Genomic DNA, 15,230 nt, shown 5'->3' with positions numbered 1-15,230 from the left:
TGTCCTTTTATTACTACTTAGAGAGTTTCTTCCTGTTGGATAATTTGCTTTGTTTGACCAAGGAATTTTTTCTATTAGATTAATGAACCTGCTTTGTTGAAGACTTGCAGAGCATTTTTGAGTTGCTGTTTCATCTTCAATCTGGAAGATTTCACATACTATCGTAGCATCTGCCACTTTCTTCATAGGGAGTACAGCTCTTGACAGCAAGTCAGTAACATATATTTGTTTCCCATGCTCATTTGTCATGCCCAGATGATATCCTCGTAACAAGAGTGGCAATGTTTGCAGATGTTTTTAAGCAGACAGGTGCAGCTTGAAGAAAATGCTTTGTAGTGGCTTATGGCTGAACTTGACTTGCACCTTACCTCATCCAGGCAGAATTTGATGAAGATGTTCACACACTCAGACAATGGCCAGACATTCATTCTTAGCAAGTTTTGAGAAGATTTGTAGCTCAGGTTGAGGTTCTGGATGTGAGTTTGCTCACTGAGCTGGAAGGTTCGTTTTCAGATGTTTCGTCACCATTCTAGGTAACGTCATCAGTGAGCCTCCGGTGAAGCGCTGGTGTTATATCTCGTTTTCTATTTATCTGTTTAGGTTTCCTTGGGTTGGTGATGTCATTTCCTGCATTGGTGATGTCATTTGCTGTTCTTTTTCTCAGAGGGTGGTAGATGGGTTTCAAATCAATGTGTTTGTTGATGGAATTCCGGTTGGAATGCCATGCTTCTAGGAATTCTCGTGCATGTCTCTGTTTGGCTTGTCCTAGGATGGATGTGTTGTCCCAATCAAAGTGGTGTCCTTCCTCATCTGTATGTAAGGATACTAGTGATAGTGGGTCATGTCTTTTGTAGCCACAAAAAGACATGACCCACTATCACTAGTATCCTTACATACAGATGAGTTGGGACAACACACCCGTCCTAGGACAAGCCAAACAGAGACACGCACGAGAATTCCTAGAAGCATGGCATTCCAACCGGAACTACATCAACAAACACATTGATTTGGAGCCCATCTACCACCCTCTGAGAAAAAGAACAGCAAATGACATCACCAAAGCAGGAAATGACATCACCAACCCAAGGAAACCTAAACAGATAAATAGAAAACGGGATATAACACCAGCGCTTCACCGGAGGCTCGCTGATGACGTTACCTAGTATGGTGACGAAACATCTGAAAACGAACCTTCCAGCTCAGCGAACAAACTCACATCCAGAACATTCATTCTTAATTTTAATTTTAGATTAGTGTTGTACTAATTGTGCTAATGCCTTGGATAAAAATGCAACCGGTTGTCCTTGCTGCATTAAAGTTACTTCAAGTGAAGGTGATGGCCTCGTGGTATTGTTATTAAACTACTAATCCAGAGACTGAGAGAATTTCTGGTGACCCGGGTTCAAATCCTGCTGTCGTGGAATTTGAAATGAATCAGAAAATCAGGAATTAAGACTCTAATGACCATGAAACTGTTGACAATGGTTGGAGAAACCAACCTGGTTCACTCATGTCTTTTTTTTCCTGTGCGCTAACATGTATAATACCAAACACATTCCTGTACTAAAGTGTGTGCACACTGTAGTGATTGGAACGAGGTTGGCCAGTTGGATCTCATTAAGTCTGAGTTCCCTGATTGGCCCAGATTAATAGCCCCAGTCAGGGAGTCTTGGCTGACATATAAACAGGAGTCTTGGAGATTCTCCGCAGTCTAGGGAGTGGCTCTGAGCTCACTGGTAAGAGTTCATGTGCTGTGCATGTGTAAATAAAGGGTGATTTGGTGATGGGATACCAACCTCTGTAGAGGCATTTCATATAGCTTCCAGCAGTATCACAAAGCAACAATAGGAATGGTGCATTAGTTGTTCCATTTCACTAATCCATCTGTTTGAATGTTGATTGTACTTTCCTTTTTATCCATCCTGGCATTTGCAGCATTGTGAGAGAGCAACCAAAGAGCTACAAATTGAAATTGTATAAATGTAAATATTTAGAAGTACACATCAGTTACAGGTAAAATTCAATATGGATTTAAACATGTATATTACACATGGTCAATTTACATTTTCTTAGTTAATAGTGAAATTAATAGAGAGCAAGCGGTAATAGTAAAGTTGACTCTTAATGTTTGAAACAACTAGTGCAGCAAGTGGCATAGCAGAAGTTAGAGGCATGTAAAACTATACAGTGTTCTGCTAATGTTGCACGTTGAGTACTGTGCACAGACCCCCCGTGGTTGACGTTCAAGCCTTGGGGCCAGTGCAGAGAGGGTCATTATGTCATAGGAATAAGTTCTCCTGGAAAGAATTGTAAAGTGAGATGCTTATCTGGAAAAAATGTGGCTGAAAAGATTATATTACTAAGTATTTAAAGTAGTATCATGAATATCAAAATTAATTCCAATTTAGGTCTGTGATAAATTTCATTTGAAATTTGTTATTTCCTGTAAGTGATAAATAATCACATGCAAACCATTTGTCTTTTGTTATGAGCCATCTATTCTTCTTTGTAAAAAAAAATTATTATATTGGCCAATGACTGTTGTCTGTCTCTAACTGTCTTTTAATTGAGTGATGTACTAGGCCGTTTCAGAGAGCAGTTAAGAGTCAGCAGCATTGCTGTGGTCACTTTTAGGCCACACAAGGTATGGGTGCCAAATTTCTTTTCTGAAAGCATCTTATCTACCAGATAGTGTATTTTTGAATAAAACAAAACCTTTATTCATAAAAAGAAATTATCTGTAAGCAGGTACAAAGGTTTTAAATCGGCTCTGTACAGTCTTTGCAGAGACAAAAAACAAACAAAACTTTGGAATTCTGATATTTCTCGGAGCTTCTCTGTAGTTGCAAAAACAAAAGCATTTTTCTTCTACCCGTTCAGGAAACTGTGTTCATGTGTTCATTTTGAAGTAATGACAGGGTCTGACAACTGATACTTTGGCAGAAAGACCTTAGGTAGCAGTCTTTACCCAATGCATCTTGGCAGCAGTCGCGCCAAGCTATGGTGCATCCCTCAGTATGTAACCCCCGATCTTGGAATGTGCCAGTCTGCAACTCTCGGTCAAGGTCAACTCTTTACACTGGAAGATCAACAAATTTCAGGCAGACCAAGGAGCATCTTCCACTGGCAAGCATTCTCAATGTGTTTCCATGGAATCTGTGTCACAGAGCTGCTCTGCATAAACCTCGACAGAAACCACTGCCCATCTCCTGGCCTTTGCAAAGGTACATCCCGGAAGGAGATATGTGACACTCTCTTCATCTGCATAACTTCAAGGACAGCGTTGTGGTGGCACATAGAGATCAGGCATGCATGTTGGATCCAAAGGGCGTCCCAAAACCAGCCCAGTTTGTCCCCTCCCCCTACTGCATCCCAAAACCAGCCCAGCCTGTCCCCACCTCCCTAACCTGTTCTTCTTCTCACCCATCCCTTCCTCCCAAGCCGCACCTCCATTTCCTATCTACTAATCTCATCCCACCTCCTTGACCTGTCCGTCTTCCCTGGACTGACCTATCCCCTCCATACCTCCCCACTTATACTCTCCTCTCCACCTATCTTCTTTTCTCTCCATCTTTGGTCCACCTCCCCCTCTCTCCCTATTTATTCCAGTTCCCTCTCCCCATCCCCGTCTCTGATGAAGGGTCTAGGCCCAAAACATCAGCTTTTGTGCTCCTGAGATGCTGCTTGGCCTGCTGTGTTCATCCAGCTTCACACTTTATTATCTTGGATTCTCTAGCATCTGCAGTTCCCATAATCTCTGATACAATTGAGATTCACCCTTTTTCTAATAGAATTTTTAAGACAGAGATTATTTTACCAATGTGGTTGGAAATTGTGTAATCTATTTCCTAGCAAGTTCTGCACTTTGAAGGTACTTTGCTTAGCCACAGAAAGCAATGTAAAAAAACTTTGACGTTTTGTCTAAAATTACTACTTAGAAAACATTAATTCTCAGCATTAGAAGTGATGTCCTCCTTAAAGAGATTTTGAACTCTACAATTAAACTTACCATGCGAGTAAGATAAGAAATTCCGTAATATGGCTTTGGCTCATAAAATTCTTCTGGGTTTGCTGTTAGCAGTGTTAGTGAATACCTAATTAGTCAATTATTACCAAATATTTCTTGGTATTTTTGTAAAGCTTAAGTGTTACCATATTTGGTTATTCAATGCTATACAGTTGAAACCACAGAATGGAGAGAGAGTGCATAAAAAAAACTCCATGGCAGCAAAAATGTTGAAAATTTAAATCCGAAACCATGGGACCCTGTTCTTTTTGTAGACTAACTCATAATTTTATCATTTTAATCAATCGATTACTTTAACAAACTTTTTTAATTTTGTTGGCTTTGCTCGTACTGCAACCTATCCAGAGAAGAGCCATATTATGGAGTTTTCATATTTTCTTCCTTGAGATTACTTTACACTGTAAAGAAATGTAGTATGCAGTGTTTATAAAACATGTATCTCAATACTACCACATGGGTTTTTACTATACCACTTTTTCTGGTTTTTATTGTATAGGACCGTCCTGCTATGCAGTTGTATCAACCTGGAGCACGCTGCCGAACTCGTCTAGGATCTGGTGGGAAAGCATTTGACTATTGCAGCAAATCCTCCGAAGACAGCACTGAGAGAAAGTATGAAGATGATAGTTCTGTTGGAGCTGGTTCTGAGAAGAGCTGTGAAGAATGAAAAAGCACTAATTGTGATGATCGCTTGAGCAGAACACTGTTATTACAGCATGAAGACAGATTACTGCACCAAGCATCACAATGTATAAAGGTCATCTCAGTGCTGATTGAATTATCTGGTATTATTAATAAAAGTACTGTAATTTATTGTTAACAATTTGTCAACTATAGTTCACCTAGATTAGCAATGTAGATGAAAGATTGGCTTTATTTAAGTGGAATATCATAAAGCAAACTAACTTCAACTTTGCACCACTTATGTGAAGCAGTATTCAAATTTGCTGATGGTAGTAGTTGTGAATTATAGCACTAGTTATTTAGGATGGCTTTGTTAGACAGGTTACAGAATGTATACTAAGAATTGGACTCTGGTGGAATGTTAGCTTATAGATTATCCTGGTAACAGCAGGAATTTACTGAAGTTGCACATATGATTCAGGTGTCCATTCTTCCGAACTAAATATGGAACGATGCATCTACTTAAGCAAATTTATGACAGTTTCTCAATACTTGTGACATATGAGAACACAAAGGGTGGGGTTATATTGTTTTCCTATTGATATGAAATGACTTTTGGTGTATATTGATGCAACAGTAGTAATACAACTCTGGCATCAGATCTTGATCTGACTCTGGAACATACTGAGACGCCAGTCTGTACTGACGTAAACACATTTGCTGAATTATACCTTCCTCCTAGTATAAATTAGCATTTAAAACTACATGGGTAGTCCAAAACATCACCATTTGTCTAAGCACAAATACCTACTACTACTTTGTGACTGACCTCAAAATAGCCCACAGGGACACATTTTTAGCAATATAAACTACACTTTAATTTCACATACGCCAATGTGAGATCAACAACTGAAATTTTACTTCAGCCTAAGATTCACAATCAGTTTTAAGCCTTTGGAAAGAGATTGTTGTTGAAGATGGAAAAATGTTTGAACTGGCAGATTATTTGAATTTCATGATTCTCTTGTGGTGCAAATATGGAAAGACATACACAAGCACAAGTTCCATCTTTGGTACAAGCAGGTATTTTGAAGTACCTTTTCCAACATGACTGTGAAACAATAGTAACTTTAGAACTCTGTTCGGATAAGATTACATTTAATTGCTCAGCATTCATCTTTAGCACTACTGAAATGCCATCACAGTTCACCTTGTTGCTGCTTTTATGCAATGTCTGGAATGCTTAGATTTCATTTGGCAATATAGAGTTTGTATTATCAAATAAGAAATTTGAAAGTTTGTTGGAATTCTGTTTTCAATATCACCCAACTTGTATTCATGTTCTATTGTTTCATCAGCAACAATGGCAATACAGTCAAACATAGTGTTGTTTATTAGTAAATTCCTAACTGAACGACTGAATTGCACTGCTGTTTTATGGTGTAAATATGTCAGATGTAAATTATTTGATCCATTATGGACAGTAATTTATTGTTTGATTCTCGACTTAGATGTATCTGTGAAATAATTAAATAATCCAATTAAATGGTACCTTCTTCCAGAAACGTTTGTTTTTGAGAAATGGGTTAAATAAAGTGTTTCCAAAAACCTCATTTCTAGGCATGATTTTACGAATGTCAGTTGCTACTGTACATCCAGTCTCAGTCTCAACTAATGCTCATGTTCTTTTTAAATTTTCAACTTTGCTGGCTGGGCCAACATTTATTCCCTATCCCTGTTTGTCTTCGAGAAGATGCGGGTGATCTGCTGATTTTAAATTGCTGTGTCTGTTTGCTATAGTTATTCCCACAGTGATGTTGGGGAAGAAGTTCCAGGTTTTTGATCCAGTGACAATGAAGAAATGGCAATATATTCCTTGACAGGATGGTGGATAGCTTGGCAAGAACCTGCAAATGATTGTATTCACATATATTTGCTGCCCTTGTCTTTCTTGATGGTAGTGGTCATGAGTTTGGAGGGTGCTTCCAAGGAACCTTGGTGAATTTCTACAGTGCATCTCGGAGATGGTACACTCTATTTCTGTTGTGCTGCAGTGGTTGTGTTATGGAGCAGGCCAAATTCCCTCAAAATCTATTAAGATAGCCGAGACCCAAATGTTTTCTTATTTTAAAGGTAAGTGCCAGGTGATGCTTTCCAGATACAATTTGATTGGTCAAATTACGAGTCTTGAAGCAAAACGCACTTTATTCATACACTCCTTAGTTGTCATTTAACAACAAAGAAGAAATTGGAATAACTTAAGTTTATTAGAAAACTTAACAGAATAATAGATTATTTAACTACTAATCAGTAACTGTTCCAATATAATAACATCCTGCAAACATGCCCCAGGCAAAGGCAAATTCAGTAAAATAGATTGTCTCATGCAATCTTAGCAGCAGGAAGAGAACTCCCAGCTGTTAGCTGTAACAGAGAGAGGAAAAACAACTTCAGGACTCCAAAACAACTGCTACTGAAACTAACTGGCTCTAGGGGAGCACGATCCCACCCATTCAGGCTGCTTCTATTGTTCCAATGTCTTTTTAAAAAGAGCCCAATGACTCTCGAGCTGTTTACTGTGTTGGACAACTCAGTACCTCTGTCTTCAAACCTCTCTTCAAATAAAAACCAGGACAAAATACACCTCTTAAAGTCGTAGTTTCATCACACCTCCCCTTTTTAAAAAGACCCATCAATATACAAAAATGGCTTCATTTCTAAAAACCTTTAGTCTTAAGCTATTAGTACACAACAATAGATTATATATATATATATATATATATATTTCATAAACTCTTAAGTATGCAAACTAAATACTATAGTCCATTTTAGTCTATTTTTCCTACCGTCAAACTTCTGTCTTCCTTCATGAAAGTCGTGGCAACAAAGAAGGGTCTAGGCCCGAAACCTCAGCTTTTGTGCTCCTAAGGTGCTGCTTGGCCTGCTGTGTTCATCAAGCTCCACACTTTATTATGTCGGATTCTCCAGCGTCTTGCAGTTCCCATTATCTCTGATGTTCTCTTGTCCTGCCATGTTTATAATGTTCAAATTGAATAGCTGCAATAATAAGCTTCACCTTAAAAAGTGTGTAATTTTTATCACTAAATATTTCCAAACATTTTAAGAGGTTATGATCAGTGTATACAATTATCTGAGGCACATTATTGGCAATGTAGATGTTGCAATGACAGCACCATGTGCAAGGTCTCTTTCTCAATCATGGAATATTTGTGTTGATGATTATTCAATTTTCTCTGGCAAAATATCCAATAGGCCTTTCCATCTTTTCATTGTCTTTTTGCAAGAGTGCAGCACCAACACCCACAACTTGTATTGATAGCCACCTTGAATGTCTTTACATAGTTGGTTGTGGCTAACACTGGGGCAGTGGTTAATGCAGCTTTTCAAGCTGTCAAACGCCTTCTCTGATGTTCCTCCATCCACTGAAATTTTCTGCACTACTTCAATAATCAGTCAGTGGAACAACTACGCTGCTAGAATTTGAAAGGAGCTTGCATTTTAAAAAAAATCACTCAGACCTAGGAATCGTAATAGTTCCCTCTTCATCAATAGTAAACTCCCCAATAACCTTTATTTCAGATTCCATGCAGCCATCTTTCCATGTCCTATGACATGGTCCAGGAACATGACTTGGGCTTTTGCAAACTCACTTCTAGTAAGTTTACCATCAAGCCTGCTTTCCAATGTTGATCATAGGTGCTCTAAATGTTCCTTCCACGTGTGACTAAAAATCATCAAATTGTCAATGTACACCACACAATTGGGTAATCCCAAAATTATTTTATTGGTTACTCTTTGAAATGTGGCTGGCACCTTTTTCGTACCAAATACCATAACTTTAAATTGGTATAATCCATTCAGTGCCACAAAAGCTTAAATGACCTTTGTTCTTTTTGGATAAAGGTACCTGCCAGTGTCTTCTGAGTAAGTCTAACTTAGAAATATAAGTCACTTGTTCCTCCTTCACGATATAGTCTTCCAAAACATAGAATAGGATATGAATCAGGCTTTGATACTGCACTGGCTTTGCAATAGCCCACATATAATCATTGGGTAGCATCTGGCTTTGCACCATTACTATGGGTGAGGTCCATCCTCTGCAACTTATTTCGATTATATTGTCTTTGAGCATGCGTTCAATCTCGTTTTGAACCTGTGCCAATTTGAGGGACATGTCTATTATTTAAATGTAACAACGTTACGTACATCTACACTCTGTGTAATGTAGATTAGTATTTCCCAGCTTATTCCCATGTATCATTCCCTGTGATTGTAATGACTCGGGTTATTTTGATATTCCTCTGGAAGTTAACTCAATAATTTATCTTAATTTTTGAGAACTTTCTCATTGTCCTATTTAAGGAATGTCCAATTCACAATCATCTGAACTTGGTTCTTCACTCTTATGTTGTAACCAGTACCAAATCCTCCTTTTGCTTTCCTTCCCTGTCAAAATATCTTTTTCAGCATATTCACATGAAATACTCTGAGAGACTTCTTTCTATCTGGCATTCTCATGAAGTAATTCACCTCACTCAATTTCTTTTGATTTGATAAGGCCCCCTAAATCTTGCTTTTGAAGGTTCACAAGCCACTGGGAGTAATACTAATACTTTATCAGTAGACATCACTCCCACTTGTGATCCAGCTATATCATTACAAAAGATAAACTGTACTTCTGGAACCGAGAAATTATCTATTACCCTTACCGCCACTTGACCACTTTTCACCGGATTCTCCAACCTCACTTTACATAATGGAACTCTGCTTTTCTCACCATGAATTTCATACATTACTACCTTTTTGGAAATACGCCTGAATTAAATATCTCCTCATCTCTCACCATCGAAGATTGATTTGCTCCCAGGTCTCTTAAAATCTTAATCTCTTTACCTGCTCCCCCCTGGCATACATGAGTAAACTATACCCACATGAGTAAATTCTTTAAAGTAATTTGGCATTTTCCTCTCAATCAACCTCCAATCAGGTCGTACATTCTTTTGCAGTATTTTTAGCTTCCACTGTGCTTTCCTTTACTACATTAATAAAACTCATTGGTCTACCCTGTTTTCCCACATCCATCTTCCCAGTGTTTTTTCTAAACAATCGATACGTGTGGCCTATTTTGTTACAGTGAGGAAATCTGAGCTTTTTTATTTATCTTTTTCCCTCATGAGTTTCCTTTTTACCCTGTGATAAACTATTTTTACTATCCTCATTGAGATCTCCCTTTCCCTCAATTTCTTAACGTCACAGATGGAAATTGATGTTGGAAGCCAAAAACTTTGATTTGGCCATGTCTTTTTGTTGCTCGTTGTTGCTTTTTGTAGCCAGTTTTCTTCCTGTCTGCCCAATGTAATGTTTGTCACAATCCTTGGAATGTACATTGGGCAGACAGGAAGAAAACTGGCTACAAGAATACATGAACACCAACAAGCAACAAAAAGACATGACCAATACTCATTTGTCCCCATACCCACAGACAAGAACCACCAATTCACCTGGGACAACATCAGGATCCTAGGACTAGCCAACAGAGACAAGCACATGAATTTCTGGAGGCTTGGTTCTCCACCAAGAAGGCCATGAATAAACACGTAGAATTAGATCCTATATACACACTACTGCATTAGAAAGACCAGAAATGAGGAATCCAACTCCAACAGACCCCAGAGTTTAAATAACAAGTAGGAAAACACAACAACATCGTATTGATGATGTTACCTAGCAGGGTAATGAATCGTATGGGAATTAACAAACTAGTTTGGTGAGTGAACCAACCACAAGTTACTGTTTACTAACTGTATGGATGTATACTGTATGAAGATGGAATGATCTTTTTAGCTTGCAAGGGCTGGCCATTCATCGATCTTTCTCATCACCAAATATTTTTATCTCCTTTGCTGAAGCACAGAGAAATTGTTTCACAAATTATGAAGTCTCTTGACTTGTTAATTAAAAGCAACAGCTTATAACATGTGGTCAGGAAAAATAAACTGGCTTTCTTCAGTCTTCAGGTGATGATTGAAAATGAACAAATGAAAAAGTACAGCATAGGAACAGACTCTTTGGTCCTCCAAACTTGTGCCGACCATCATGCCCTAATTAATCTAAAACAAACGTGCCATTTTTCGATCCATATCTCTCTATTCCACCCTATTCATGTACCCATCTAGGTGCCTCTTAAATGTTTTCATTGCCCGCTTCTACAACATCTTCTGACAATGCATTCCAGGCTGCTATCACTCTATGCATAAAGAACTTTTTTCTTACATCTTCTTTAAACTTGCCCCCTCTGACCTTGAACCTGTGCCCCCTTGTAATCAAAACTTCAACCCTGCGAAAAGCCTCTGACTATCCACCCTATCTATGCCTCTCATAATTTTGTAGATCTCTATCAGGTCTTTTTTCAGTCGCCATCTTTCCAGTGAAAACAATCCTAGTTTTTTTAATCCTTCCTCATAGTTAATGCCCTGGAGACCAGGCAACATCCTGCTGAACCTTCTCTGTACTCTCTCCAAAGCTTCCACATTCTTCTGGTAGCGTGGTAACCAAAACTGCACATAATACTCCTCTGATGCTGCCTAGCCTGCTGTGTTCCTCCAGGTCCATGCTGTGTTATCTGTGACTCCAGCATCAGAAGTTATTACTAACCCCAAAGGGTTTTATACAGCTGTAATATGTTGTGCCAACTCTTGTACTCCACACCCTGGGTGATGAAGGCAAGCATGCCATATGCCTTCTTAATCACCTTGGCTACCTGTGTTGCCAGTTTCAGGGAAATGTGGACCTGCACACCCAGATCCGCCTGAATGTTAGTGTTCCTAAGAGTTCTGCCATTTACAATGTAATTTGCACCTAAATTTGAACCTCCAAAATGCATCACCTTGCATTTGTCTGTATTAAATTTCATTCGCCACTTCTGTGCCCAAGTCACCAATCTATCTATATACTGTTGTATACTTTCACAATCATTGGCACTATCAGCAACTCCACCAATCTTTGTATAATCAGCAAAATTGCTTATCAGACCACTCAAATGTTCCTCCAGATCATTTATATACACTACACAATAAAGGACCTAAGACTGACCCCTGTGGAACACCACTAGATTCCTGTCTCCATTTTGAAAAACATCCTTTCACCATTACCCTGTGTCTTCTATGACCAAGCCAGTTTTCTGTCCATCTCGCCAGGTCACCCCAAGTCCCTTGTGATTTTAGTTTCTGTACCAACCTGCCATGTGGAACTTTTATCAAATGCCTTGCTAAAGTACATATAAACTACATCCACAGCCCTTCCCTGGTCAATTATCCTTGCTACCTCTTCAAAATTTCAATCAGGTTGTTGAGACATGACCTTCCCTGGGCCTGGACAAAATCATGCTGCCTGTCACTAACTAGTCCATTTTCCTCCAAATGCGCATATATCTAGTCCCTCAGTATCTTCTCCAAGAGCTTCCCCACCACAGACATCAAGCTTACCAGCCTATACTGCAGAAAGACCTTACCTCCCTTTCAGAGGTCTGAAGGCTTTTGACGATCTTGTTCAGCACATGCTGTTCAGTTACATGGAAGTGAATCACATAGTGATTGGCAAGTAGAAAGTCTTCATCATCAACAACTGTTCAAAATGGGAGGCAAAAGGTGGTACCTATAAGCCGATCAGTCTAAACTTTTTTTTTTGGAAAAGTATTGAAATGAATTATGAATGAAGTAATAGCAGAACATTTAGAAAATCATAATCTAATCAAACAGCGTCAACATGAGTTCATGATAGGTAAATTGTAGCCAACTAATTTATTAGCGATTTTTGAGATAACCTCAATCAGAATGGATAAAGGGAAACCAGTACACGTTCTGCATTTTAACTTCCAGAAGGTACTCAGCAATGTATCTCATAAAAGGTTAAATCATGAAATAAGAGCCCATGGTGTTGGAGGTAGTATGGATACAGAATTGGCTCATGGGCAGAAAACAGTGAGTGGAGATAAAGTGTTCTTTTCAGGTTGGTGACCTGTGACTAGTGGGGTTGTATAGAGATCAGTGCTGGAATTGCAATCATTTACAATATATATTAATGACTTGGAGGAAGGAATTAATGTACTGTACCAAATTTGCAGACTACATATGATAGGTGGAAAGGCAGGTTGAGAGAGTGATAAAATCAGTATATGGAGAGATATTTACTGATTAGGCAAGTGGACAAAATGCTGCCAAATGGTATATAATGTGGGAAAATGTGAAGTTATTTATTTTTGAGGCCTGTAATTTAGTACTATATTAAACAATCCATGAGTTATCCTGTATGAGATGAGTGCTGTATCAGTCTGTAGGGCTATTGCAGCAAATTACATTTTCTGGTGGTGAGGGGGGACAGAAGGCTCAATTGTTTATTAGTGAAGGGGTTGTGTGCTCCCACCTATGCTCCATAGGTTATTCTGTCTTTTATGAAAGTAAAAAGCAACTAATTTCAGTGTTTTTCCTGGGTAAGTCACAGCTAGTCTGACTGTTTTCCTGAAATAAATCCCATGTTAATTTTACTAGAGTATGGATTGCTTATGGGGGCAAACTGGTGATAATAGTGAGATGGGAGTGATATTTTTTGTCTAGGAAATCCTGGTCTCCTGATGGTTCTGCAGAAGTTAACAGCAGGGCCAGACTGGAACTTTTTACAACAGTTTTCTAGCTGCAGCCATTTATTATCAAATAAGCAGTTGAGAAATGGAGTGAAGGTGAGTGGAAATTATTGGATGGGATGTGGAAAATGGAGATTGAGTTGTGTAGTAAATGTTAGGGACTGGGGCAACTGGATAATAGTCACTGAGCAGTGGGTAATCTGAATATTTGACATGGGATGGAATCCTTGGATGGCTGATTTTTGAAAAATTAGACTGAGTACTGCATAGGATTATTTATGATGGCCTGTAACTAAGTAGCCTGTTGACACTCATTGTCTAAGTTTACATGTAAAGATTGAACATTTGGATCAAAAACTAAATGTTGCTGATGATGTGAAACAATGTTTAACACAGATCAGTGCCTTTTGAAGAGCATAAAAGGAAGAGGTACCACAATGGCAGAAACACTCTAAAATTTTCAGAAGTGAATATTTCTAGAAATGTTTTCCTATTTTCATTTTAAAGCTTATCCTTTATGTTAATATTTTAGTATATTTTAAGCTTATCCTTTATTTTAATATTTTCATAACTTCAATATTACATGAAATATAAATGGGTATATCATGTTGACTGCATTTATTTTTCTTAAAGTATGTTTTTATTCATTTCATGGAGCATGTTACTAGCTCAGCCTTAGAGAGGGTTGTGGTGAGACATCTTCTTGAAATTCTGCAGCCCGTGAGAGGGTTAGGAGCAACTGCAGAGCTGTTGAGAAAGGCTTTCCATGGCTTTGACTGAGTAAAAGTGAATGAATAGCGGTACAGTTCCAAGTCAGGATGATGTGTGGTTTGCACGGGAACTTGCAGATAGTGGTGTTTCCATATAGCTACTATCCCTTATCTTTCAAGGTAGGGGGTCACGGATTTGCAAGATGATTCTGAAGCAGCCTTGGGAAATTGCTGCTGGGAACAAATAAAATTATTGATTTAAAATTATTCCGGATCTACTCTGCTTAATAGCTAAATCAATATATTTAAAAGCCCCACATGTCTAACACTCAATTTAAATTATTTTTTCTGATCTTGACACATTTCTCAAATCCCACAACTGCACCCATAAGAAATCAACATGTACCCTATAAAGAATTCTGAAAGTTTTATTTTGATACCAGTTAAACTGTTGTTGGATCTGTGTTAAATTGTATACCTCTGCATTCCCTGTCACAGATTCGCTGAATTTTCTATGTGACTAAACATAAGGCCATAAGATATAGGAGCAGAATTAAACCACTCAGCCCGCTGAGTCGACTCTGCTATTTGATGATGGCTGATGTTTCTCCACCCCATATTCTTGCTTCTCCCCATAACCCTTGATCTCCTTACCAAACAAGGATCTAGCTATCACTGTCTTAAATACCATCAAAGACTTGGCCTCCACAGCCTCCTGCTGAATGAATTCCACAGATTAACCATGTTCTGGCTAAAAAATTCCTCTTCATTTCAGTTCTAAAGGGTCATCCCTTCACTCTGAGGCTATGTACTCAGATCCTAGTCTCTCCTATTAGTCAAAACATCTTTTCCATGTCCACCCTACCCAGGCCTCTCAGTATTCTGTAAGTTTCAATGAGATCCTCCCTTATCCTTCTAAACTCTGGTAAGTACAGGCACAGACTCTTCAAACCCTCCTCATATTACAAACCTTTATCTTGTGATAATTTTTGCAAACCTCCTCTGGACCCCTCCAACGCAAGCACATCCTTTCATAGAAAGTGGTTTAAAACTGCTCACAATATTCCAGCTGCAGTCTGACCAGAGCCTTATACCCCCTCAGCAGTACATCTCTGCTCTTGTATTCTAGCTGTCTTGAAATGAATGCTAACATTGCATTTTCTTTCCCAACTGCCAACTGAACCTGCATGTTAACTTTGAGAGAATGCTA

The 15,230-nt window shown here is 38.6% G+C and overlaps 1 protein-coding gene across 3 annotated transcripts in view; it reads left to right on the top strand.

The window, feature by feature from the left end:
* The window catches only part of upf3a (UPF3A regulator of nonsense mediated mRNA decay), a 147,510-nt gene extending 141,289 nt beyond the window's left edge, over positions 1-6,221 (top strand). For all 3 annotated transcript variants that reach the window (XM_048532141.2, XM_059646621.1, XM_059646622.1), the window contains one exon: positions 4,524-6,221. In XM_048532141.2, coding sequence (XP_048388098.1) covers positions 4,524-4,694 — 171 coding nt within the window. In that variant the 3' untranslated portion in view covers positions 4,695-6,221. The remainder of the gene's footprint in view (positions 1-4,523) is intronic.
* Positions 6,222-15,230: the final 9,009 nt, after the last annotated feature.

This window comes from Stegostoma tigrinum, chromosome 6, assembly GCF_030684315.1.
Source record: "Stegostoma tigrinum isolate sSteTig4 chromosome 6, sSteTig4.hap1, whole genome shotgun sequence".
Taxonomy (NCBI): domain Eukaryota; kingdom Metazoa; phylum Chordata; class Chondrichthyes; order Orectolobiformes; family Stegostomatidae; genus Stegostoma; species Stegostoma tigrinum.
Note: the sequence above shows the minus strand (reverse complement) of the source record. Positions and strands in the feature narration are given on the sequence as shown.